Source organism: Pogona vitticeps, chromosome 2 (genome assembly GCF_051106095.1).
Source record: "Pogona vitticeps strain Pit_001003342236 chromosome 2, PviZW2.1, whole genome shotgun sequence".
NCBI lineage: Eukaryota > Metazoa > Chordata > Lepidosauria > Squamata > Agamidae > Pogona > Pogona vitticeps.
Window position 1 is genome coordinate 15,474,162 of NC_135784.1, and position 26,160 is coordinate 15,500,321.

The 26,160-nt window shown below is 46.0% G+C and overlaps 1 protein-coding gene and 1 long non-coding RNA gene across 4 annotated transcripts; both read right to left on the reverse strand.

The window, feature by feature from the left end:
* Positions 1–741: 741 nt before the first annotated feature.
* On the reverse strand, positions 742–22,207 carry LOC110091352 (uncharacterized). 3 transcript variants are annotated; one of them, XM_078387413.1, is made up of 7 exons: positions 20,981–21,870; positions 20,372–20,877; positions 19,248–19,359; positions 18,177–18,262; positions 17,830–17,950; positions 14,701–16,657; positions 742–2,183 (listed from the first exon to the last, which is right to left on the reverse strand). In XM_078387413.1, exons 2-7 carry the CDS (start codon positions 20,804–20,806, stop codon positions 1,691–1,693), a joined length of 3,204 nt encoding a protein of 1,067 aa, XP_078243539.1. In that variant the 5' UTR covers positions 20,807–20,877; positions 20,981–21,870; the 3' UTR covers positions 742–1,690. The 3 variants fall into 3 exon arrangements, with proteins under 3 accessions (XP_078243539.1, XP_078243537.1, XP_078243538.1); XM_078387411.1 differs by lacking the exons at positions 742–2,183; positions 20,981–21,870 and adding an exon at positions 22,065–22,207 and having other exon boundaries at positions 12,610–16,657; XM_078387412.1 differs by lacking the exons at positions 742–2,183; positions 20,981–21,870 and adding an exon at positions 21,981–22,203 and having other exon boundaries at positions 12,610–16,657.
* Positions 6,632–10,432, reverse strand: LOC144587429 (uncharacterized). The gene is made up of 2 exons (XR_013542587.1): positions 10,187–10,432; positions 6,632–6,959 (listed from the first exon to the last, which is right to left on the reverse strand). It is a non-coding gene; the product is annotated as an uncharacterized LOC144587429 (long non-coding RNA).
* Positions 22,208–26,160: the final 3,953 nt, after the last annotated feature.

Sequence of the window (26,160 nt, forward strand, 5' to 3'; positions counted from 1 at the left end):
GGAGGGCTTCCTATAATCACATATGCTTTACTGTTTTGAGTTGCCACCACGGCTCTGATGCTGAACCTATGGCCTTGAAATTTGCAACCCATCACAATTTGGTATTCGGTCTGGAGGAGCAGCATTTCGACCGAGTGCCAAACCCTGTATAAGATAGCAGGGAGAGTTCTCTTCTGATCAGTTTCCCCACACTGATGTAACAAAACAAACAAACAAAAAACGAAACATCACTCAAATTGTGTGCTGCAGGCGGAAATTTTCTGGATCCCATGTACCGCCTGAAAGAAAAATTAGAGGTGTTCTAGATCAAATCAAGTCTGAACACTTGCTTTGAACTTAAAATAACTCAACTGAGGCTGTTGTACTTTGAGCCTATCAAGAGAAGACAATAGTCAGTGGAAAAGACCATAATGCGACCGTAGGAAAAGTGGCAGGCAGTATGAAAAGAGGAAGACCGTATACGAGATGAATTAACTCAATTAAAGAAACCACAACTTTGCATTTACAAAAGTGGATCAGCACTGCGATTGAGATCACGGACCGACAGGGCCACGGCAAGTCAGAAGTGACCAGATGCCAGTCAAAAAAACACACACACACACACACACACACAGAGAGAGAGAGAGAGAGAGAGAGAGAGATAGAGAGAGAGAGAGAGAGTTTTCTCGGTGAAACATCTTTGATGCACCCAGGGTTCCAAACTGAAGCTCTTTTTGAAACCGAGAGCAATAAAAAAACAACTTCTTCCTTTTGCTGATTCTTTAATGTGTACTTAAATGTGTGCCCTTGGACCAAACTGTAGCCCACAAACCGGACAATATTATTGCACCCCTCGTCCCCTTTACACCTTTAAAAAAATGGTACAATTCCATGCAAAGCAAACAGAAGTGGCGGGTGGGGGAAATGGAGAAGGAATTACGCTTAGTGCCACTACCAAAAATAACAGAAAACTGTGTCAGTTCACAATAAAGGCAGAAAAATAAAATAAAAAAGCAACAGCTAGGTATACAGACTGGTATACAGAGACCAGATGTGCAACCCCATTTAAGGTTCTTAGTTCTTGGCCTATTAAATGACAGACAGCATATATTAACCATTCCCAGTACCGTCTCTTTGCAACCACAAGGCCTCACAAGACCCCGGATAATCTCTTAACGTCAAACAGGTTCAAGATGGAGGTCAGCAAATTTCAGAAAAAAAAGAGAGACATAATAGAGACTGAAGTTATACCACAGAATACAGCAGGAACCCCGCATTCATGGGGGATTGGTTCCAAGCACCACCCCCCAATGGTGAAAAATGTGGAACACCATTTTAATAGTGAACACCATACACAGCATGTCTGGCTCCATCTAGTGGCCCGTTCTGGTAATGACATCATGAAAATCTGTTTCTGGAGCAAGAAATAGCATGGTCTCTGGCTCCCTCTAGTGTCCAGTTCTGGTAATTTCATTATTAAAAATATTTGGGGAGGATTTTTCTTTTAGTATTTTTAATATTTTCAGACTACGGAGAAAGTGAATCAGCGGAGACTGATCCCGTGAATAAGGGGGTCCTACTGTATGTTCATATCCTATGAACCAGCAATACGAAGGATAGCATCACACAGTCATGGCCAAGTGAAATCTGCCAGGTGCAAAAGTCTACCAAGGAGTCCAAGAGACGGAAATGACAAGAAATTTCCACCAGATCAGTTGCAAGCGAACGGGAGAACGACATAAAACAGGTACGACGGTTTTGCCGCCGCCGCCGGCTTCTCTCCCGCGTGAATGATCTGATGTCTGTTGAGGTGCGATCGGTGACGGAAGCTTTTCTCGCACGTGGGGCATTTGTAGGGTTTCTCTCCCGTGTGGATCCTCTGGTGGCTGGTGAGGTTCTGCCTCTGGCTGAAACTCTTGCCGCACTCCAGGCATTTGTACGGCTTCTCTCCGGTGTGCTTCCTCTGATGGACGGTGAGGTTTCCCTTCTCGGTAAAGCTCTTCCCACACTCCAGGCATTTGTACGGCTTCTCTGCAGCGTGGATGATCTGGTGCCTATTGAAGGCCGAGCTCCGTGTGAAGATCTTCCCACAGTCCAAACATTTGTACAGTTTCTCGCCAGTGTGGATCCTCTGGTGTGTATAAAGGCTCGACCTTTGACAGTAGCTCTTCCCGCACACCATACATTTATAAGGCTTGGCTTCCCTGTGGATTCTAGGAGGGTCCATACGAGGCATGATCGGGGGCTCTCTGGCATCTGTCCCGCCTTCTGGGTTTTGAGACGGGGCTTCCTCTGTGGAAAGCCTTTGACCTGAAACAATAGCACAATCACAATTACTGCACTTTCCATTCTGTTCCCGTAAACAGCCTTTCAACCTTTTGCTTTGGGCTTTCTCAGAGATCATTTTGCACAGGGCTGTTTTATTCACCTTTACTCACCCATCATCACTCAAAAGCCTCAACATCAGGGGTCTCAAACATGCGGCCTGGGGGCCATTTGCGGCCCACCGGATGATAATTTGTGGCCCCCACCTTGCCTGGCCCCCGAAGCATCCACGCGTCCTCTGCTGTCAAGAGTCAAAAAAATCCTTGCCTTTCTTGCGGGCTCTCCCCCAAGACAGCGCCTCTTGCACCCTCCATCCAGAACTGCAGCCTGCCAGCCAGCCCGCCTGTCATGGTGGGGGTAGTTGCTGCTGCTGAGTGCGCCTTTTTTAAAGGTGGGGCCCTCAGAGGAAGGTCGCCGAACCTCTTTCTCTCTCTGTGTGTTTGCATGTGTGCATGCGCACGAACCTGTAGGGCCCCCCGCCCCATTCTGTTTAATTTTGCGGGTACCGGTGGGGGCTTTTCTCCTTTGGCAAGGCGAATTCTGTGAGGGGTTTTTTATGTTGTGCCCTCCTCTCCCTGGCTAGGCGGTCACTGGCACTCCCTCCCTTCTCTGCTTCTTCGTCCTGCTGCTGGTGGTAGTAGTGAAGAAGGAGCTGGAGGAGGTTGTGGCCAGCAACGAGAGCTCACGTGCCCCTCCTCCTCCTTGGAGCCCCAGCTGGGCTAAGGAAACTCCTGGGCAGCTCCCTTGGGCTCTTGCTCCTCTTGGCGGAAAATCTGATGCGGCCCAGCCTCACCCAGACTCTGCCTCCAGCGGCCCCCAGGTAAATTGAGTTTGAGACCCCTGCTCAACATTGTGGATTGCGATTTTCTAGTCACTGCTGGGCTACAATGCCCCATCGGACCCAGACACATTTGGCCAAGGGTGTTCATCCATGGCTAGTGCCTGTTTTATTATTTTACTTGTCTTAGGTTGAAAGCAAGTCACCTCCTATCTTCCTTACAAATGCAAAGGGCCACTGAAGCCTGAAAAAAAAATAACACGAAACCCTAACTCCTCCGGAATTAAATAATGATTCAGGCACAGACATCCAGACAGTCTGCTCTGGTTTGCCAAAGAAAGAATTCTTGTGCAGAATGCCAAAAAACCCACAAGGTTGGACGAGAGTGAACTCACAGGAGCTGAGCAGAAATGCAAATGAATGAACGAATGATAGAATGAATGAATAAATGAAAGAATAATTTTTTAAAAAATTACAAATACCCTGGACCACCAGAAAGATATATAAATGGATTCTTGAGCAAATCACACCTGAACTCTTCCTAGAAGAAAACTGATTAATCTGAGGCTATCATACTTTGAGCACATCACGAGGAGGCAAGAGTGGCTGGAAAAGACAATAACGCTGGGAAAAGTTGAAGGCAGCAGGAAAACAGAAAGAGCAAACATGAGATGGATTGATTTCCTAAAGGAAGCCACAGGCTTGAGTTTGCAAGGGTCACTGAGGATGGGACCTTTTGGAGATGACCCATTTATAGTCACCGTAAGTTTAAAAAAAAATTGGCACCACATAACGATCCTTACCGAGACTGGCTACCAGCCCGTAGACCTCCTCCATGACTTCCTTGTACAAGGCCCTTTGGTCTGGATCCAGCAGAGCCCATTCTTCCTCCGTGAAAGACACAGCCACCTCTTCAAAGGTCACCTGAAAGAATACATTTTCAGCTCCCAGGTTTGTCGCAACTAAAGAAAAATACTACGTGGAAGAGGTGGAGGATTTAAGAGAATATTTGGACCTTCACAACTGGCATTTTTTGCCTTCTTAGCAGAAAACCCATGTGATAGATGATGACTGATCCCTTCAGAACAGGGTAGTTGTGCTGAAAATAATTTCTTGGCTAACCTTTTCTTTTCCCCCTAACAGTCCCTTTCATACCTGGTCCAGTTGCCCAGAAGCTGCTTTGTTTCCATTGTGTGAAACAGACGAGCTGGGATGTCCTGGCAGCATCCTGGGTCCACCTCCTGTGATGGGGAAAAGAAAAGAGAGAGAGAGAGTGTGTGAAGATTGTTTTTTTTCAGACTCTGCATTTAAATCAAAGCCACTTCTAAACTGGCTTGTGATTTACACCCAATAACATACAGTGGTGCCCCGCATAGCAACGATAATCAGTTCCGGATAAATCGTCGCTATCCGGAAACGTCGCTATGCGGGGGAAAAAACCCATAAGAACGCATTAAACGGAATTTAATGCGTTCCTATGGGGGATAAACTCCACTGCTAAGTGGGAATCCTCCATAGGGCTGCCATTTTCGCCGCCTCAGTAAGTGAGGGCAGGGCGCGAAAACGGAACGGGCGGCCATTTTTTCTTTCGGCGGCCATTTTGGAACCGCCAATCAGCTGTTTTTAGAACATCGCAATGCGAAGATTGTTAAGCAAAACGCTTACCTATCATCGCAATGCGAGTTCTTGCCTATGTAAACATCGCAATGCGATCGCTTTTGCAATAGCTAAAGGAACATTGCTATGCGGATTCGTCATTAAATGGTGCGCTCGCTATGCAAGGCACCACTATATATAAAACCCAAGGACGTGGGTGGGAAAGCCACAAGATGAAGGAAGATAAGTGTTCAGCCAGAGTTTTTTTCAAGCCCTGCCTGCACTGACTCTGAGATTTTGACCCACAAAACCCACTTCCTAGGTGAAATCTAAGGCTGGCTATACTTGTTGGCATCAGAATGTTTAGTTTCCCCATCATGTTTGCTGGCATATTCTTGTTAAGATTCAGTCTCCATAGCTTGGAATGGTCCTACTTGTATCCTACCTACTCCTGGTGATTTATTTCTTACAAATGCTTTGAGAGCAGCTTTCACTTCACTTTCTGAAACTATACATTCTTCTTCCCTGAAGGAATCTCATTCTTGATTTTTTGCATACTTCTTTAGTAATTTGTTTCTATTTTATATTTATTTTATCATGCTTTAATATGTGCTCCTTTTCATCTTCCAGCATTCCTAGCCTTGGTTTAAACTTTTCTTTTTATTTCTTGGATCTTACAGAAGAGGCTTCTTGATTTCTTTTGTTATTCTGTTCCTTTGCAACAGTTATTGGCATCGTTCTCTTAGTCCCTCTGTAGAAGCTGCTGAAAATGACTTTTAGGATTCTGAGTGAATTTCTGACACCTTTCATTTCTGTGTCTCAGCTGATTTTAAAGTGCTAGCTTAGCTATGTAGGTCAGAATTGAACCAAAAATTTACGCTGCCTTTTCAGCAACGGCCCCCAAACTATGGAACGCCATCCTGAGTGGGATTTGTCTGGTGCTGACGCTGATGACGTTTTGGCGCCAGGTCAAAAAACCTTCCTGTTCCAGAAGATTTTTAATTGAAATAATATCAACTGTGGGTCCTGATGGCAATTTTTAGAGTACTGTATTTTTTATTGTATTTTAATTGTTTTATCTTTATACATTTATTGTATTTACCATATTTTTCCATTTATAAGACTATACTTTTGTCTAAAATCTTTAGACTAAAAATTGAGTGTTGTCTTATACATGGAAGTAAGCTGGGGAGAGAAAAACAAGTGGAGGAGAAAGCAGGAATCATAGTAATCCTGCAACACTTTGATTCCTTTTCCCCTACACTTACTAAGTCCCACTTAGTTTAATCCTGGATTACAAAAGTGAGGGGCGTCTTATACATGGGGGCATCTTATACCTGGAAAAATATGGTAAATTGTTGTAAGCCACCCAGAAATTTTTGGGTAGTGCGGGTGGCATATAAATTAAACAAACAAACAAATAAACAAGTAAGTGCACTGGTTTAACTTGAAGTGGAAGATACTAGCTAACAAGTTCCCAATTGAATTCTTAGGCACGTGCCAAGTTGTGCAACCAGCATGAGACTAGGAATTCCATCAGGGACAAATATTCAATTGAATTCCAGCCATACATTCTTAAATTAATAAAAATAAACATTTTCTGGAGCTATAAAGGCAACCCACAAATTTCAAATCTAGTTTTGGGAGATCTAAACAACGTCCCACGAATCATTTACCTAGAGAGGTGTTGCCTCCGTCACCCTCCTGCATGGTCCACCTGGACTGCAGGCTCTGTCTCGCGCCCAAGGAAGGCTCCTTTCAGTAACTTCCTTCTCTGGAGAGATCCTGCATTGGAAAAGGCAAAAGGAATTGCAACAGGGGTTGAGTGGAGGCTAAAGAACGAAGAGTGGGAGGCCAAAATAAGTTACCCAATGTGGTGTAGTGAATAGAGTGACAGACTAGGACTCAGGAGGCCTGGGTTCAAATCCCTTCTCAGCCACAGAAGCTCACTGGGGGTGTAGAACTGGTAAAACAACTCCTTAAATATTAAAAAAAGTGATGGCACCTTATCGACAAACTTTATATTTTTTTAATGATCCATAATAATACAGGCAGTACATCACGGCCTCTCCCAATTTGAAGAGACCCTTGTCCAGCAGGCTGAGGCAAAGAGGAAGTCACAAAGGAAGCAAAACCAGGGAGCTGGACAGGGGACAGATTGGATTTGTCTCCAGTGTGGAAGGATTGTCACTCTCGAATTGGCCTTCTCAGCCACACTAGACGCTGTTCCAAGTCCTCCATACAGAGCACGCTACCATAGTCTTTCGAGACTGAAGGATGCCTACAATGAATAATACATAACCAAAATAAAGCTAAAAACAGTGAATATACAAATAATTAACACAGTAAAAAAGAGTAAACAAAAAAACCCACACTCAAGCAGCCAGTCACTGAGGCAAGGCTTGTCTGAAGAGAAAGGTCTTGGCCTGCTTGCCAAAGAACAGCAAAGATGGGGCCAGCCCGGCCTCCAGTGGCAAGGAGTTCCAGAGTCATCTGAGACTTCCAGGATGAAATCCGCTCACCCGCTGCTCTTCCTGGTTTGGGTCTTTGACCTGATTCAGGAGGAAACGTTCTTCCAGGGCCACTGTTTGGGAATAGATCTCCCCTCCACATTCTTTTGACCACCTCTCCATCCTGGGTGTTCAGACTGCTCTCTGGGGTCACCGGGTCCAGGATCTGAGCCTTTTTGTGTCACTCGGCTGTCAGCCCCCAAGAGCAGAGAGGACCAATTTGGCTACCAACCTCATGGGGCCCTTTGAACCTTGCAGAAGTTGAATTCTTTCTGCCACCTTACATCGGAGCGTAGCGTTTCACGTTAAGGATCCCTGCGTAGTACTTCTCCGGAATTCCCGGGTACTCCCGATCTGGATTCTGTCTAAGCTTATTCCTGCTTCTGAGCTGCCAGGCTTGTTCTAGCTTCAGATCCCAAAGACACTGACAAAACTCCTTCCTGCCCCCCAACAAATTCTGTCATAAACCAAAGGCTTTGTAATGGGTGGGTGGGACACCAAACCCTTGAAAACCAAATAGAAAGAGTTACAGATCAGCTGTTATTGCCTCTCTCACAGCAGGAAGACAATTACATTCCAAGCTGCTTCTACTTGCTTTTCCTTAGGACGCTGGCGGGATAGTTCAATGGTTTATGTCTCTGGCTGTGGAGCCAAAGGTTGGGAGTTCGATTCCCCACTTGTGCCTCCTGGGAGAAGAGCCAGCCTGGGTGGCCTTGGGCCAGCTGTGCACAGTCCCAGAGCACCCCCAGAAGGAGGGAATGGTAAACCACTTCTGAGCACTCTCTACCTAGAAAGTCCTGGAAAAGGTCACTGTACGTCAGAACTAACCTGACAGCAAAAAAGACCAAAAGGCAACGAATGTAGAATTTACTGAGCACTCACAAGGCGCACATCCACTATAGATAGCAAAAGTTTCAATCCTTTGAACAGCACACGTAGGGTGGCATTATTAGCATTGTTATTATTATTGTTATTGTTATTGTTGTTGTTGTTGTCGTAGGGTGGCATTATTAGCATTGTTGTTATTATTGTTATTGTTATTGTTATTGTTATTGTTATTGTTGTTGTTATTGTTGTTGTTATTGTTGTTGTTGTTGTTATTATTATTATTATTATTATTATTATTATTATTATTATTATTATTATTATTATTATTATTATTTATTAGGAAAAAGCACTGTTGAGTCAAAAAGAAGCTAGATTCAATCAGCCCTCCTTCATCATGCTTCTTGACCCACTGTGGTTCCGAGTCAGAAAAAGCTCATTTTTCTTCCTTGCATTTATTTATTTTTCATTACATTTCTATCCCGCCCATCATTTACCGTATTTTTCGCTCCATAAGACGCACCTTTCCACAAGACGCACCAAATTTTTAGGAGAAGAAAACAGGAAAAAAAATTGTTTTCTTTTCCTAAAAATTGGTGAACCTTATGGAGAGGTCCATCTTATGGAACACATCCTAGGACCCTTTGGAGGCTCGCCCTGCCCCCCCGGGGGTCAGAGGGGGCAAAATCACCAGCTTCTGGGACTTGAGACTTGGGAAGCTTCAGAAGAGTCCCAGAAGCTGGCGATGTCCCCTCCCCCCGAAGGCCTCTTGATAACAAGTGAGGTCTTTTTCAGAAATCAACCAACAGGAAGCTGCATTGACTACCGGCAGAAGCAACTGGCAGGATCCCCTTTAAAAGGTTGCAATACGCCATTCTGCATATCATCCTCTGGAAAGTCCATTTCACAGCTACAGCCAACGTTTTCTCATTTTTCTTCTTTCTGTTGTTGTTCTGTGCAGTCAAGTCAAAACTGATTTATAGCGCCTTATATGCTATAAATGAGATATTTATGGAGTGGTTTCCCCAGTCTCATTCGCCCAGAGTGTTTTCATGGCTCAGCAAGGATTTGAACCCTGATCCTAGTCCATTGCTCCATCCTGGACACCACACTGAGTTTCTCTTTCTAGGTCATTGAAACTTTACCATTCCTCGATTCTTTTGTACCTGCACGGACCTGACCTACATCATCCTTACCTGGGAAGGACGGTACACCTTTCAGAGTTTCTCCACTGGGTTCTGCGGGATCTGAACCCATCAGCCAGCCATCATCCTAATACAGTGGTGCCTCACTAGACAGTTATCCCACATGACAATTTTTTTTGCTAGACATTGGCTTTTTGTGATCGCTATAGCGATTCGAAAAACAGTGATTCCTATGGGGGAATTTCGCTGGACAATGTTTGGTCCCTGCTTCGCAAACCGATTTTCGCTAGACAATGATTTTGAAAGCTGTCTCCATACTCGCAAAATGGGTGTTTTTGGGACCTAAGCTTCGCAAGACAGCTATTTAAACAGCTAATCGGCAGTTAGCAAAGCAGCTTTCCTCTGGCCGATCTTCGCTAGACGACGATTCTTCCCCATTGGAACGCATTAAACAGGTTTCAATGCCTTCCAATGGGGAAATGCTTTTTGCTAGACAATGATTTCGCTAAACAGCGATTTCAGTGGAACAGATTATCATCGTCTAGCGAGGCACCACTGTAAAAAGCAGGCACAGCCGGGAAGGCCTCTGTGTATGAACTCTGTGGGAACCCCTCACCCATCCAAGCCGCTTTTCTGGCCCCATTATGACCTCCCCCCCCCAGAAGCCCATTGGACATTAGCTGCAAAATGCATCCACTATGGGAGAGAGGTGTGTGTGTGTGTTTGTGTGTGTGTCTGTCTGTCTGTCTCTCTGTGTGTATATGGCTTACCCAGAGCTGAGCACCACTGGGTGGGGTCCTACCCCCACTTTCTTTCTTTCCTGCCTCCCCCTCCCCTGCCATGCATCAACCCCCCTTCCCCTGGAGCTAGGAGGCTTCCCTACACCCCCACGGGGGCAAAAGTGTGGAGGGGGTAGGAAGAGGCATAAGGTCCCCTTGGATGTGGGTGTGGGTAAACCACAGATCATCCCCCCCCCTCCCAGGAAGAGAGGGCTGAATACTGGAGGTGGTGGTGGTGCTGGGGCTCACCTGATCTTCTCCTGGGTAGGAAAAACAAAGGCGCTTCCCTTCCCTCCCTCCACCAAAGCAAGGCTCGGCCGCAGAGGTGGGTCAAAAGCCCCCTTCTTTATCCAGGTCGCCCCATGGGGGGGGGGAAGGAGGAAATAGGGACGCCCTCGTTGCAACCCCTCTTTCTTTCCCCCCACCGGACCCGAAGCTCCGACCGACCTCTCCCAGGAACCTTCGAATAGGGCAGGGCGGGGGAGGTGGGCGGCCTCTGGAGGACGCACCTCCACTTCCGGCTCCTCGCCTTTTTTTTCCTGCCTCTCTAGGAATCCGCCCTCCCGCAAGCCTTCCATTTAACCCTTAGAAGACCGTCTTGGGCTGAGGTAGCAAGTCGGAGAGAGAAAACTGCAAAATCGTGGGGGGAAGGGGGGGGAGGGACATGGAAACACCTATTCAGCAATAAATGCTGGTCAAGCCATACTGTCCCAAGGTGCAAGCGTTAAGCCATTGATTGACGTACAGGCTGGATTGCTCAGTGGTTAAGGTTGGGAGTTCAATTCTCCACTTGGGTCTCCTACAAGAAAAGCCAGCCTGTGTGGCCTTGGGAAAGCTGCACAGCCCCAGAAGGGAATGGTGGACATGATGATGATGATGACTGAGTCGTTGATTACGAAATCGTTGCAGAAATAAGGGAGGTTTCTATGCCAGCTCTGTGGTCATGCTGGAAGTGTATGGGGAATTTGGGTATTGTAGTCCCCCAAAAGTAAGTTTGCCCAGCTCTGTAGAACGAGCCACCACATTGCCTTATCCATGCAAAGGATGGAAATCTGCCATCAAGAAATGGGGTGTGAAAGGAGCTAAAGTGGGGCCTCCTACCAGGCAGGCATGATGCTTCTGGGCCCAGGGAATCATCAACTCCAACACCCATCTCTTTAAAGGCAGTGTGCGGAGCCTGGGCGTCCCCCTACAGATATTAGTGTGCTCCAGCTCCTATGATAATAATGATCATGATGACGATGGCAATCCTCGAAAGTGGTTCCCCAATCCCTTTCTCTAGAGAGCGCCCTGGGACTGTGCAGCTTGCCCAAGGCTACCCAGGCTGATTTTTCTCCTAGAGGATAGTGGAAATTGAACTCACAGCCTTTGCTTAATCCACTGAACTATCCAGCCAGTCCAAATAGCGTTACCATGTTCCCCATTCAGCTGATTTTCATCCAGAATCTAGACATGGCGCTTGATGTTTATCGGGTCATTCAGCTCTCTGATTTTCAGGTTTAATTTTTTAAAAAGACATTTTTAAAATCCCTGTGAAAGACCATTTGAATCTCTACTTTCTGGATAGCAGGAAGAGTTTTAGATTTCTCTATTTCGATCCTTTCTCCTGCTCCAAGGCTGCCTTGCAAGATGGCAACAAGTTGACTAGTGGAAAAGAGGTCAGATTTTCCATCTATACCTTATATAATTGCATGGAAGAAATTTAGCAGGTGTAGCCAGAGCTGGACAGGGGACAGATTGTATTTGTCTTCAGTGTGGAAGGGATTGTCACTCTGGAATTGGCCTTCTCAGCCACACTAGACACTGTTCCAAGACCTCTTTTCAGAGCACATCACCATAGTCTCTTGAGACTGAAGGATGCCTACACACATAAAGGTATAAGAACTCTGTCCTCTTCACCCTCGATGAGAGGGAGATGACAGATTTCATGGGGCCGTGGCAAGTCTATCTATTCAAACCCCGGTGAACGGGTATTTCGTCTTTATTTCTGGTCAATAGGTTTTATAGGGATTCCACCATGGCAGATTTCGGGCAGTACAGAGATCATGGAATGAATAATGCAGTTCATAAACCCAGACATTTTGTTAAAGTCATGGCTGGCTAGCTCAGTGGCTTGGGTATCTGGCTGTGGAGCCAGAGATTGGGAGTTTGATTCCCCACTGGGTCTCCTACAATAGAGCCAGCCTGTGTGGCCTTGGGCAAGCTGCAGAGTCTCAGGGCATCTGCACAAGAAACCACTTCCAAATATTCTCTACTTGGAAAACCCTAAAAAGGGTTGCCATATGTCAGAACTGACTTGATGGCACATGGTTATAGGAGGTGGATGTCTATGACATTTCACATTTTCTCTGCAACTGACACCTGGACCCTCAAGCAAGTTTAAATGTGTTCGAGTAATCTGGCTGCAGAAAAAAATGTGACATGTCATAGAACAGCTTGCCTCCAGATATTGTGGATGCCCCATTGCTGGAGGTTTTCAAGAAAAGCTTGGACAGCCATCTGTCCGGGATCGGATGAGGTCTCCTGCCTTGGGCAGGGGGTTGGACTAGAAGACCTCCAAGGTCCCTTCCAACCCTATGCCGATTCTGTGCTGAAATCCTCCTCTAATTATTACAAAAACAAAACAAAGACACATTAACGAGTAAGAAATGTATTTGCTCAGATGCACAGAGTACAAGATTGAGGCCACAGGTTTATTAATACTTAGCGTAGTTGCAGGGGTCGGGGACCAAGTGAAACAGGAAAAGGAGGGTGGCGATCACATTTATTTACTCAGGTAATGAACAATCCAAGAAGGAGCGGCACAGGTCACATGCATTCCGAAAACTGACAGCATAACATCCTGGTGTTGCCAGAAAACTGAGTTGCGCCCTCTTAAGTCTTCAAGCGAGGAAAAGGTCAGAAGCCTGGGAAACATGAGCGAGGGAGGTCGTCCAAAGCTTTGTAACATTGACAAAAGGCATCGGCAGGCAAACAGAGCAAGTAGCAGTTACAAAACTGTTACCCCGTTACATCACCTAATACACCTGTTTCAAAATACTATCGAACTGAACAAACGTTATCACCTTATACGGATGTCAGACTGCATATATGGGTACATCAAATTTGTGAGAGGCCTTTTTTATGTGCAGGGTTGGTATGAGAGGGGTGATTATGCGCCTATTTTTAAAGTCATTTTCTTTCCTGTCTCAGCAGCTTAATTTAGAACCCGAGAGCGGCAGCCATTTTTGTTACTGTTGCTCGGCTTGCGACAGCTGGAAATCCCAGGGAACCGACGGCAAATTACTGAGAGATCATGTACAGTTTATTCAAGACACACAACATTATTCTGATGCATGAGATGATGTATTCAATCACGATCACTTCTTTCTGGCCCACTCCCATTGATTTTTCTCAGGGTCTGTATCCTCAGTCCTTCACATGGATTCTCTGTCGTTTTTCCATGTTTGTTTGGCCGTAAGAACTCAGGTCTCTTTCATTTATGTACTTTGTCCCCTGAGAGGGTGATTAGGATTCCCCCCCCCCAACTTTCCCTTGCTTAGGTTAGTTTGAAGTCATACTCTTCTGGATGGGCAAGGGAGGAAAATGAGAATTTACCGCAATCGGAGAGAGGAAATGCACCAGATTAGATGGGCAACAGGGAAAAAATATTGCCTTTACAGGTGGGTCAATGAAAGGAAAAAGGCAGTCGAGAGACAATGACGAATCATGTATCTGAGAAAACAACTCTAAATGTGTTACTGAAACCTAAATATGAAAAGTCTTCCAGACGGCTAAATATGAAGTGACTTTTATACACTATTCAACATTTTTACGCATTCATTATTGACTCTCAATTTTAAAGCAAAATTTCCCCTTTGTGATAGAATGAAGTTCTATATCCAAACATCTCTGGATAAATCTTGACACCAGCATCCTGTTGTGTGGTTACGCCTACAGAATGCAAATGATATCGGCTCAACAGCAATTGACACATCACCGCTTGGACTTCTGGACATGTGCCAGTCTGATGGGTTGCTGCATGCTCAAAAATCCAAGTGGGGACTCATTAATTGCCAGAAACCACTGAAAGCCACGTCATCTGCCTGTCTTCTGCAGGCATAACTACAGACGGCTTTTTGCTCAGAAATTATGCAGACCATATTGCCAACCAATTACTGACAGCTGTTACTGTCTAGAATCCTATCGGTGTTCCCATGCTTAATTTACCACAGCTAATTGCTGCTAATTCACAAAGTGTCAGAACTTTTGACCACGTATTTGACTGACACAGTCCTGCACCTTGATTAGCGACAACAAGCTACATAAAAGTTACATGAACACCAGTAGGATTCCAGCTGATATATATTACCTCAAAATGATTTGTGAACTTGTTTGCTTCCATTCAATATACACATTACTTCTCAGCTGCTTCCAAATCGAAAATGTTATCTACTATCAAATTATTTTCAGCTCCACCTGACTAGCCATTTCTCAGAAGCTAGTGTCATTTTAAGAGGTGAACAATCTGAACATTTTCTGTAAAGCAAGAATGAATTCTCAGTTTAAAAAAATCTCTTCCAATTTTCTTACTGACAAAAAACTCATTCTTATTAGTTAGATGGGTATCCTAACTCGTGTGAATTCCTGGACATCAGCTCAGCCCTCTGTGAAACTCTGCTCTCATTTCACACTTTTAAACAATCTCTCCCACCATCTTATGCATCATTTGATGGGAAATAAGGTTCTCTTTCCTAATAAATCTGTTTCCGCACTCCATGCACCGAAATGGTTTCTCCCCTGTGTGGATTCTTTGATGCAAAGTAAGATAATCCTTCCGAGCAAAACTTTTTCCACACACCAAGCATGAAAATGGTTTCTCCCCTGTGTGGATTCTTTGGTGGCTCCTAAAGTGTGAGGGATGACTAAAGCTCTTTCCGCACTCCAAGCACTGATACGGCTTCTCCCCAGTGTGAACTCGCCTGTGAGTTATAAGATGTGAGGACCGACTGAAGCTTTTCCCACAGTCCGGGCACTGAAACGGTCTTTCTCCCGTGTGCACCGCTTGATGGTTAGTGAGGTGGATCTTCCGACTGAAATTTTTCCCACATTCCAAACACTGAAATGATTTCTCTCCTGTACGAGTTGCTGGGTGTGAACTCGGACCAAAGCTACTTCCGCAAGCCGAGTGTTTCCTTCGATGCATTGTTAAGCTTCTCTTCTTGGTAAAACATTTCTCGCACTCTTGGCATTTGTATATCTGTTCGCCTCTGTGAACAACTTGGTGTCTAGTGAGGATGGAGCTCCGACTGAAGCTTTTACCACACTCCAGGCATTTATAGGGTGTCTCCTCCATATGAACGATTTGGTGGGACTTCAGGTGTGCCTTCTGACGGAAACTCTTTCCACATACCAAGCAACTGTATGGTTTCTCCTCAGTGTGGCTTCTTTGATGGCATATCAGACCTTTTTTCATGGTGAAGCTCTTTCCACACTCCAGGCACGAATATGGCTTCTCGCCAGTGTGGATTCTTTGGTGTGACGTAAGAGTTGAGTTTTGACTAAAGCTCTTTCCACACTCCAAGCATGGAAACGGTTTCAGACCGGTGTGGGTTCTTTGGTGGTACATTAGTTTTGAGCTGTAATAGAAGCCTTTCCCGCATTCTAAGCACTTGAACGGCTTTTCCCCTCGATGAATTCTTTTATGCATCATCAGGTATGAGCTCTGACTGAAGCTCTTTCCACACTCTGAACACTTAAATGGCTTCTCTCCCGTATGAATTCTTTGGTGTGCTATCAGTTGTGACCTCCAATTGAAGCGCTTCCCACAGTCCAAGCAAGTAAAGGAGTCCTGCCTGGTTTGAGCTGCTTGACGGTAAATCAAGTGCATCATCTCATTGAATCCCTTCGAACATTCCACAGATTTGAATGGTTGCTCGCTTGTGTGCGCTTTTTTATGGAGAGTGAGATAATCATGCCGGGCAAACCTTTTCCCGCACTCTAGGCACGGAAAGGGTTTCTCCCCCGTGTGGATTCTTTGGTGGCTCGTAAGATGTGAGGAGCGAATGAAGCTCTTCCCACAATCAAAGCACTGAAACGGCTTCTCCCCAGTATGAATTCTTTGATGAGAAATCAGGCATTTCTTCAACCTGAAGGTTTTTCCACATTCGCCGCATTCAAAATTTTTCCCCTCTGTGTGTATTCTTTCATGGAGAGCAAGACTTGCATTACAGTTGAAGATTTCCCCACACACAAAGCACATGCTCAACTCCTTGGCTTCGTAGATCATTTCTGGAGTTGGGACCTCAAAAATCACACCGTCTTGAGAAACAGATGGCTGCTGCCTCGTATCCTCTTCCACCTCAGTTTTTGTCTGCTGTTCTTCCTTCTGTTCCCACATGGCATTTTCCAACATATATGTACTCATATTTGACATCTGACTGAAAATATTTCCACATCCCAAGGATCTGAATAGTTTCTCCTCTGTGTGAGTTACTTGATGACAAACGAGGTGTGCCTTCTGACTGAAAGTTTTTCCACATTCCCAGCATTTCAAGCCTTTATCCCCTGTGTGAATTGCTTCATGACAAGGGAACTGAATTTTCCAACTGAAATCTTCCTCACATTTTAAGCTTTCAAATGGTTCTTCCCCTGTGTGTGTTGCTGGATAATGAGGGAGATGCATCCTGTGAGGGTAGATTTCTCCACACTCTTCATCCACACTTTCTTGCCCAGCACCTTCTAGAAAAGAGAAGGAGAGAAAAACATTTAGTCAGGGTTGAAGAGAGAAGTGGAGACGGAGGTCCACTTAGCTAGTTTATTCTCCCTGAAATAAATGAAGGAATACCTGCACCTTTACATAGAAAAAACTCAGAACTCATCAGGGTTCAAGCACTGGCCAAAAAAAAGGCTGGGAGGCATTAAAAAGGATTATCTGAAGCCTGGGGATAAGCCCCCAACTCTAAAATTCTTTGAAAAACAGTGGTTTAAGATTTAAATACTCATGGGCTTAAGGCTCTAGAGCAGGGGTCTCCAAACTTTTCAGCAGGAGGGTCAGATCATATATTTTACAAATTTTCAAGGGTCCAAGGAACACATGCATACACACATGGGCTAAAGGAAACGGACCTGAACCTGCGGACCTGAGTCTGCGTCATTCACCGGGCTGGATAACAAGGCAAGGCAGGCCAGATGTGCCCCCTTGGCTATAGTTTGGAGACCGTCAGCTCTAGAGTAAACTTTAAAGCTGGAAGGGGAGCCCTGGTATTTCTGTCATCAAGATAGGAGGAGAAGCAGCAGTCCTCCATTCATGTTCCCTATTCCCTTGCCTTGTCACTCTGCTTTTCTCCCTCTTTTTGGGAAAGGCGGGAAGAATGATGATAGCCATTTCTTCGAAAGGCTCACCTTCCCTCTCCTTTCTGCATCTACAAGTGATTCAGGAGGAACAGCAGTTCTTGTCATCCTGTGGGAATGGGAAAGCAAAAGGAAGGGAGCTGCTTTACAGAGGAGGAATCGTGACCCATCTTGGCCTTGTCCTGGCAGCTTTCCATCTTTCATGTTTGATGGCAACTGGAAGGCAGCCACCAGGGCTTAGGTGGAAGCAAAGCAGACCCTCTTGGGGGGGGCAGGGAGGAAGGATACAGCTGGGGATCCCTCCTGTGTTGAGGACAGGGTGGGGCCCCAATCCTCCCCACTATGGGTCAGCCTCTAAACTTGACACCAGCCACTGTCACCTTGACGAAGGTCAACCACAGACGGTCACCCTGTGAAGGGACCCCAAAAACCAGCCAGGACGGACAAAAGATAAAGCAGCCGACTTAAGTCTACCAAAGGGACAGGAGGAGACTATACTTTCATTTTACTCTACAGAATGTGAGCTGATTTCATTCACGGTGAGAAAAGGGGAGCCTTACCCAGAGAGGCCACCGTCCCCAAATTCTCCTCCATGACTTCCGTGTGCAGGGACCTTTGGTCCGGATCCAGCAGGGCCCATTCCTCTTCTGTGAAGGAGACAGCCACCTCCTCGAAGGCCACCTGAAAGAAGAGACATTGCAGCGTCAACACAAGGCGAGCTCCAACCAGAAACGAAGGCTACGTAGCTCAGAACTACCAGGCTGGATATCAATTTTTTTGCAGGGATTTTTCCAATGGGCACCAGCAGTCCAAAGGAAAAGCCAGAGGCATGAGAACGTGGCATGGGCGGTGAGAGACGGGACACCCAGCCTGTCTCCCTTTTATCGTTAATCATTCATCCCTTCACCTCTTCCAGATTCCTGGAAGCTGTTTCCAGGGCTTCCGAATGAAAAGAGGAGCTTGCACACATTTCCAATGTCCACCTTCCGTCACCTGAAAGAGACACAACAGGCAAAAATAAATAATTCACTACTATTGAATTAAAAAAACCTCAAGGGTGAAATATAGTCACTGAAACAAAAATAGGGATGAGCAGACTCAAGTAATTTGAAATCTGGCTGTGGTACAAAGTCATTTTTTTAAAATGTATACTGAGGGGAAAACAAAAGGAAAGAAAACAGAAACAGCTGACTGAGTGGCTTGAAGCGCTTTGATGAAGAGCTGTGGGATGATCAGCTGCGTCAGCAGCTTGTGACTAAGAACCAAATAGACTAAAGATTTCATTAGTCTTGTAAAGGTAAAGGTTCCCCTTGACAATTTTTGTCCAGTCGTGTCCAACTCTAGGAGGCGGTGCTCATCCCCGTTTCCAAGCCATACAGCCAGCGTTTTGTCCGAAGACAATCTTTCCGTGGTCACATGGCCAGTGCGACTTAGACACAGAATGCTGTTACCTTCCCACCGAGGTGGTCCCTATTTATCTACCCGCATTTACATGCTTTCGAACCGCTAGGTTGGCAGGAGCTGGGACAAGCGACGGGAGCTCACTCTGTCACGTGGATTCGATCTTACAACTGCTTGGTCTTCTGACCCTGCAGCACAGGCTTCTGCGGTTTAGCCCGCAGTGCCACCACGTCCCTCTTGTAGAGGGTTAGTCTTGTAACCTGTGCATTAATGGGGGAATGAGGAGTTGTTGGAGGTAACTTCTGGGCTCTGGGATCTTCCTTGCACAAGGAATGAACAGGAGTTTTCACTGGGTTCTGAGGTTGGTTCATGGGGCCGGATACCAACCACAGAAGAGGCCCATTCCGCTCCTCTTCCTATCCCTTACAGGAGGGATGAGAAACCTCCAAACATTTAAGGACCACACCTCTGACTTAGAGACATGCCCTTTCAAAGTGCATCTTAGAAGACATAAAAGCGGTTTAACCTTCAGGCAAGAGGAGCAGCCCAAGCGGGGAAAGGCCCTCGTGATCCTCACCCATTGAAGTGGGCCTTCTCTCCCCATTTTGTGTGATCCACGTGGGCTGCAGCTTTCGACCAGAGTCCAAAAGAATCTTCTCTGCCTCAGGAGTCTGCTCGGCATACAAGTCCTGTACCAACAAGGGGAATGAGAATCAGGGATCGAAAAAGAGAGGGTGAATTGGAAAAGGAACAGAGCAGGAGAAGATCTGAAGCAAAGCGCTGTTGTGATTAGTGTCCCTCAAACAGTTTTCCTTAAAAAGAACCCTTAGTATGAATTTTTCATACCCTGAAGATTTCCTTATCCAGACTTCCGTGATTAAATCATGTCATTGTGAGTATATCTACTCACGCCTGTTATCAACAGCCAGGGGCCATGCTTTAAACAGAGAACAAGAATGTTCTCAAGAAGTTGGAGAAATAATAGAATCACAGGGAAGTCTGCATGACAATCAATTGGAAACAGTTAATCCCAGCACTGGATATTGCTTTCAAAGTGGTTGCTATGGGTGCTGTGGCACAGCATTCCTATTCTGGCTGTTGTGGGTTTTTCGGGCTCTTTGGACGTGTTCTGAAGATTGTTCTTCTTAACGTTTCGCCAGTCTCTGTGGCCAGCATTTTCAGAGGACAGTATTCTGCAGAACACGGCCAAAGAGCCCAAAAAACCCACAACAACCATTAGATCCCAGCCATGAAAGCCTTCGAGAATACATACTCCTATTTCTGTTTCCCCCTAATGAGATGCTTGTGTGTAAAATTAAAAACAAACGAACACAGGTGTAAGGAACTACATTCAACTTGAAAGCGTATTGATTAGAGCAAAAGATACAGTCAGTTATTAACCTGTGGAGACCATTCCATTGTCGAATCTGGCTAAATAAACATGCATTTGCTGTTAAGAGTTATTTGGAATTTTGCGGCATTTTAAAGTTTCATTAATCTTTCCACAATTTTCTGAGGAACCTCTGACAATCTTCTAAGCAGTCGTAAGGTCCCACAAAAGCTCTCTTGGGAACTATGAATCCAAATAGCTCATTCCTACTCTGGATGATTTTAAAGAAAAGTAGGCATATGCTGATTTTTATAAAATCCTTGAAAAAAAATATTTTTCACACTCTGAAGCTATCAAGATCATGCACTCACTTGGTCCTTGCTTTCTTCTGCTTGACTCAGGAGGAAGCCTTCCGCCACGGCTACAGCCTGAGAACTGGTCTCCGCTCCACATTCCCTCACCCAGCTTTCCATCTCCGGGGGAAGAATGGTTAGGAACTGCTCCAGGATCACCAGGTCCAGGATCTGAGCCTTTGTGTGCTTTTCTGGTTTCAGCCACTGACAGCAAAGATCATGGAGTCGGGAGCAAGCCTCTCGGGCCCCCTTGGCCTCTTTGTAGCAGAACTTCCTAAAACTCTGGCGCTGTCTGTCTGAGCCATGAGGGGACTCGTCCTGGAATTGCTGCACGATTCCCTTAAACAACTCCCCAGTCCCCTCAAGAGGGACAATGTTGGGACATCTTCCTGCTTGAAAGCCAGAATCTTCCTCTTCCTTGTTTGGAATATAATTCAAGCCAGGTTCAAACATGGCGGCAAGATCACTTTTCCTTCCCAGCAGACTATAGGCAATACAGGGAGAACTACTGAAGGTGTCACAACCTTAAACAAACCAAAACCACAACATTATTAAAAAAACAACACAAAGGTTCTCTCCTTTGATTTGTCCCCCTTAGAAAAAAAACACCTCTTTGCCTTCTTTTACCTTTTTGGCATAACTATTAGATTGCATGCATCTGCTTTGCTTGTGAAGTTCTTAAACAAAAACGGAAGCAGGTTTGGTCTACAAGGGAAGGCAGGTGGACAAAATCTGCAAGTCGAGAGCACCTTTATCAGGAGCCGTCAAAGTGTCAATTTCCACAATTTTGTATCTCTGATTGTCTTGCCCTGAATAGTTTGTACACTAACAAAGTTGCCCATGGATAAAACTGCAGACAGCCAATACCTTCATTAGGGCAGATCAAATAAAGGGCCCCTAAAACATGCAACCCACTTTTCGATGGATACCTGAACATGGGGGCGGGGGGGTGTCAGTGGCTGAGAATGTCTGAGAAGTTGAGGACAATATCATCACAAGGCCGGACTTCCTTACAGGTCAAGATCCTAGCAGAGTCATTAAGGTAGAGTGGAAGATACCAGATTACAAGGCACTCCCTCTTTTCAGGTACAACTCTCTAACTAGCAGAAGAGAACGGAGAATTTCAATGGTGATGGGAATGGATAAACCTCTGGAGGGCAACGGCATTAATGGAAGGTGACGTTGGTGGCAGATATTTTACAGACCATGGGAGTGTCATGCAGGCTAACTCTTGTTAGTACTGTGCACATGAAGGTGATGGTAAACTAGTACTGAAAACTCGATACTTCAAAGACCCGACAATCCCAACTGAAAGACCTGGATGATGAGACTGCCAGGTTGGAAAGCCCTCAGCTGGCTGTTTTTATATGTATACATACACATCCATATAAACTAGGCAGACACCCACCCACCCACATTTTGCTACAAATAATATTTGCTGTTGGGGTGAGAAGGCTTCTCTTTGCTCCTTCCTCTTCTCTGCCCCTCCGCACAGAGATCCCAGACTCTCCCATTCTTCCCCCCCCCGATCCCACTTATAGGGCAGGGTCTTCCCCCCCTCCCATTGCTTGCTTGCCTGACTTTTCCCAGTGGCCCCTCCACAAGCCCCACCCCCACCCCATTCCACCTGCTCCGCCAATCTCCTTCGACCCACAAGTAGACAAGGAAAACAATGTGGGCAGGAAGTGTGTGTTGGGGGGGGAGAACCGACCCGTTCAGCCCCTCCGCAGCTCTGGGAAGGCGCTCCACCCAACTGGAGGGTTGGCGGCGGGGGGAGCAATTCATGAAACCGCCTCTGGGGAGGATGAGCAGGAGTGGCTCTTCTTCCCCGGAAGTACAAACGACTGCCTTCAGCTGGAAACCACGCCCCCCCTTGGAAGCCGGAAACTGGGTTGGCCGGGCATTCTTTGGTTCTTTTCCTTCAGGCAGGAAGGGGCGGGGAAGAGTCTCGTCCCGCCTCCTAACCAACCATTCTTTCTCTCTAGGAAGCCCATCTCTTTGGGTTTAACCCTTAGATGGACACAGAGGACGCTTTCAGTCTTCTACCTTCGCAACCCCTTTGCTGTGCAGGAGTCGTGTGGATGCTGTGCTACAGCAACGGGCCTTCCTCCTGGTTAATGACAGGCTTGACAGACCAGGATCCAACGAATCCTTAAGTTCCCTGGAAATCCTATTTTTGGGGGTTCTCCTGGAATCCATTTGCCTTTTTTTCCTGCCCAGATTAAACTAGTAGGGAGCTTGGGCAGATGTGTTGCTTTGTACCTGGGTTCCCCCAGCAAAATCATTGTCTAGTTTCCAGAATTATTCTGTGGGTTTATCATAGGAACCTATGAATCTCCCCAATCCAGAGAGGGTGGCCAACAAAGAAAGATTAAAAGAAAATACAGTAACTATAAAAGGGAAATACAGTATTTTACTTAAGACCATAGGCTTCTGCTGCGTAATATGTGATGGGTGGGAAACTATGAAGAGACTGGTTCATCTGCCAAGGTGTTTTTTTAAAAAATATGAGCCAGGCTCAAACTGCCCCACGGCTTATATGTAGTTATTCTGAACATTGATCTGGGTCTGACAGTCTCTACACACAAGCCATAGTATTTCTCGCCATGTGGATTCTTCAAAAAGAATAAAGGGTTTCTCTCGTGTTAAAGGCCTAAATATGAAAGTTGCCTGAGATTTTTGGGCCATTGGGAGAAGTGACCTGAGTATGGTCACAAAACGGCTGCCAGGGAGGGGGAGATGACCATAAAATGGCTGCCAAAAAGGTATGACATTCCCAAAACAGCTACTGGGAAGAGGAAACTGTTCATAAAACGGCTGCCAGAAAGATATGATGTTCACAAAATGGCTGCCACAAAGAGGGAAGTGTTCACAAAATGACTGCCTGAATTATGTTCACAAAATGGCTGCCAGAGATGTTGAGGAAGTCACAAAATGGCTGCCATAAAAGTATGCCATTCACAAAATGGTTGCCACAGTAGGACCACCTACTGTGGAAAAAATGTGGCATTTTTGCAAGAGGCCCTGAATATAAGACTGAAGTGAGGCTGCAGATCCTCTCTTTTGAATCCATGGCCCCCTTTCAAGAACATTCTGCTCTGATCATCCACTCTGATCCATCCATACACATAAGCAATCCCTAACTTTTATGCCAGTTGCTCCCCTGAGACACTGAATTTCTGACATAAACTTTTTACCTTTGCTATTCTGGATGTCCAAATAAGGCTTCCACGCAGGCAGGGGAAAAGCGGTGCCGGGGAAAGCCGAACGAGGCAGCCTCCCCTCCCCCAAGGGTCATAAATTCAAGGCTGGGGAGTGTGGGAGTTGGTGTCCCCAAAAGGGACTTTGAACACACACACAGTCCAGGTGCTCCCCTTTCCTTTTTTATTATTATTTATCTAAAACATAAACATAAACTACACAAATCAAAATACAATATAACTGTGTTCCCCACCACTGTAGATGGGACATCTTGCTATAATCTTTTTCCTCCATTTATATTCTTCCTCTTCTTTAATTATTCCCTTCTCCAGAACTGCATTGATTCTTGATTTGGAGCTTTTCCCTTTCCACTTGTTAATACATACTCGCCTTTCCATCGGTGCGTTCGTGCGCTGCTTGCTCCTGCCTGGCTCAGCGGGTGGCGCTTCACATGGGCTGGACAGGTATGATGGATCAGCGAGCAGCCGCCGCCACGGTGGCAGGGGGCAAGGGCTGTGCTCTGGCGCCGGCAGCAGGTAACAGCACAGGCAGGTGGGTCTGGGGAAGGATGGGGTGGGGGGGTCCTTCCACCTCACCCCTTCCCAACTAAAATTATAACATAACATATACAAGAGCCGGACATTTTAAAGATTTTTATCTTCGCCTGCTGGATGAAGGACATTAAATTAAAAAGAAGGACATGTCCTCCTTTTGCTGGATGTTTGGCAACCCTAACCTTGCAGCGTCTGAAACACTCTCTGGATGGTTTACACACTTTACAGCTTAATTATGCAGGCTACACATTGCCTCCCCAACTAGCTGCGCACTCCATTTACCGACCTTGGAAGGATGGAAGGCTGAGTAAACCTTGAGCCAGCTACCTAAGCCTGTAAAAAATTTTTGTCATTGTAAGTATATACATAGTATACCCATACAACGAAATTCACACTGACACCCAGAGACCAGACCCACATGAACACACATAAAAAATCGTCAAACACTCCCCACCCACTAAAAATCCCCCACTAAGAATCTACACCACAGGCCAAGTAACACTGTCCAACTATTCATTATTGGTGGTCTTTAACTTCATTATTAAATGCAGTTATAGCTCTGGGATAAAAACTATTCAGAAAACGTGTGGTCCGAGTCTTAATTGTTCTATATATTCTGCCAGATGGCAACAGTTCAAAAAAGTTGTAAGCAGGATAGGAAGAGTCTCTCAGGATGTTCTGTGACTTCCTCAGACAGCGGGATGTGAAGATGTCATCCAGGGTTGGTAGCTGGAGCCTGATGATATTCTGGGTAATTGTAATGGTTCTCTGTAGAGCTTTTTTGTTTGCTACAGAGCTACTCCCAAACCATGCCAGAATGCCATAAGTCAGGACACTCTCAATGGTGATACGATAGTAGGACAGAAGTAAATGCTGTGATAAATTTAACTTCCCGAGCATTTTCAGGAAATATAGCCTCTTCTGTGCCTTCACTAGCATGTTGGCATTTTATAGTTCATGAGAAGTCCTTTGAAGTGTAAGTGCCCAGAAACTTAAAACTACCAACTCTCTCCACTTCTTCGCCATTTATGTACAGTGGTAAATGTACATTTCTCTTCCTCCTAAAATCAGTTATGAGTTCTTCAGTTTTTTTGATGTTAAGTGTAAGCTTATTTTCTTAACACCAGAGTATCAACCCTTGTACTTCCTTTTTGTAAGCAGACTCATTGTTCTTATTTATGAGCCCCACCACTGTCGCAGGTGATGGTGGTTGCCCATAGTCAACTGGGAGGTGACCTTGAGTCCCAGATTTGCTTTGCCCTCCTCCTTCCTACCGAGAGACCCCCACCATCCCACTCGATCCCATTTTTGGTATTTTTTTGGGGGGGCTTTATTCCTCTGTCCTGATCCAGCTTGACCCCCATGGTCAGATCCTTTCCTACTGAAATTTAGACTCTACACAGCAGTACCCCCTCGGCAGAGAGGAAGGACCTATTATTAGGCTTGTCCCCTGAAGACTGAGGGATCCCTATTGGTTTCCAAAATGTCCCTAGCAGTTGTTCTAGCTGATGCTCCTGTTGGGGGAAGCCTTTGAAAGAGATCAGAACGAACCTAAAAGCCATTAAAAGACTTCCCAACTGGTTGAGGCTGCTTCGATTGAACAGGCAGTGATTTTCCCCGTGTTAAACTGGATGAGTTTCACTTGCTACCACCCCCACTCCCTGCCTTGGAGTCCACGCAGGGCATGGGGGGGGAAGAGACTCTGCTTGCCAGCTCTCTTCCCCCCCTCTCCCCTTTCCATCCAGTCCTTCGCCCCCTTTAATGGCGGGGGGGGGTCGCTGCTCCTCCTCGCTTCCTTTTCTGAGGAGTCGCCCCGGCCGCCATCCTCCTCCGCCTCCTCCTCCTCAACGGCCGACCGACCCAGACCCCCCCCCCCCGGAACTTCTGCGGTCTCAAGAGGACAAGGCTGAAGGGGGGGGGGGGGACTCCGAGTCCGTCTGCAAGGCTCTGGCTCCGCCCAGGGAAGGACAATGGAGACCAATGAGAACCCGCTCCTCCTGTGCGTCACCCGTTGCTGGGCAGACGCGCTCCAGGACTGGTCTCCTTGGGCGT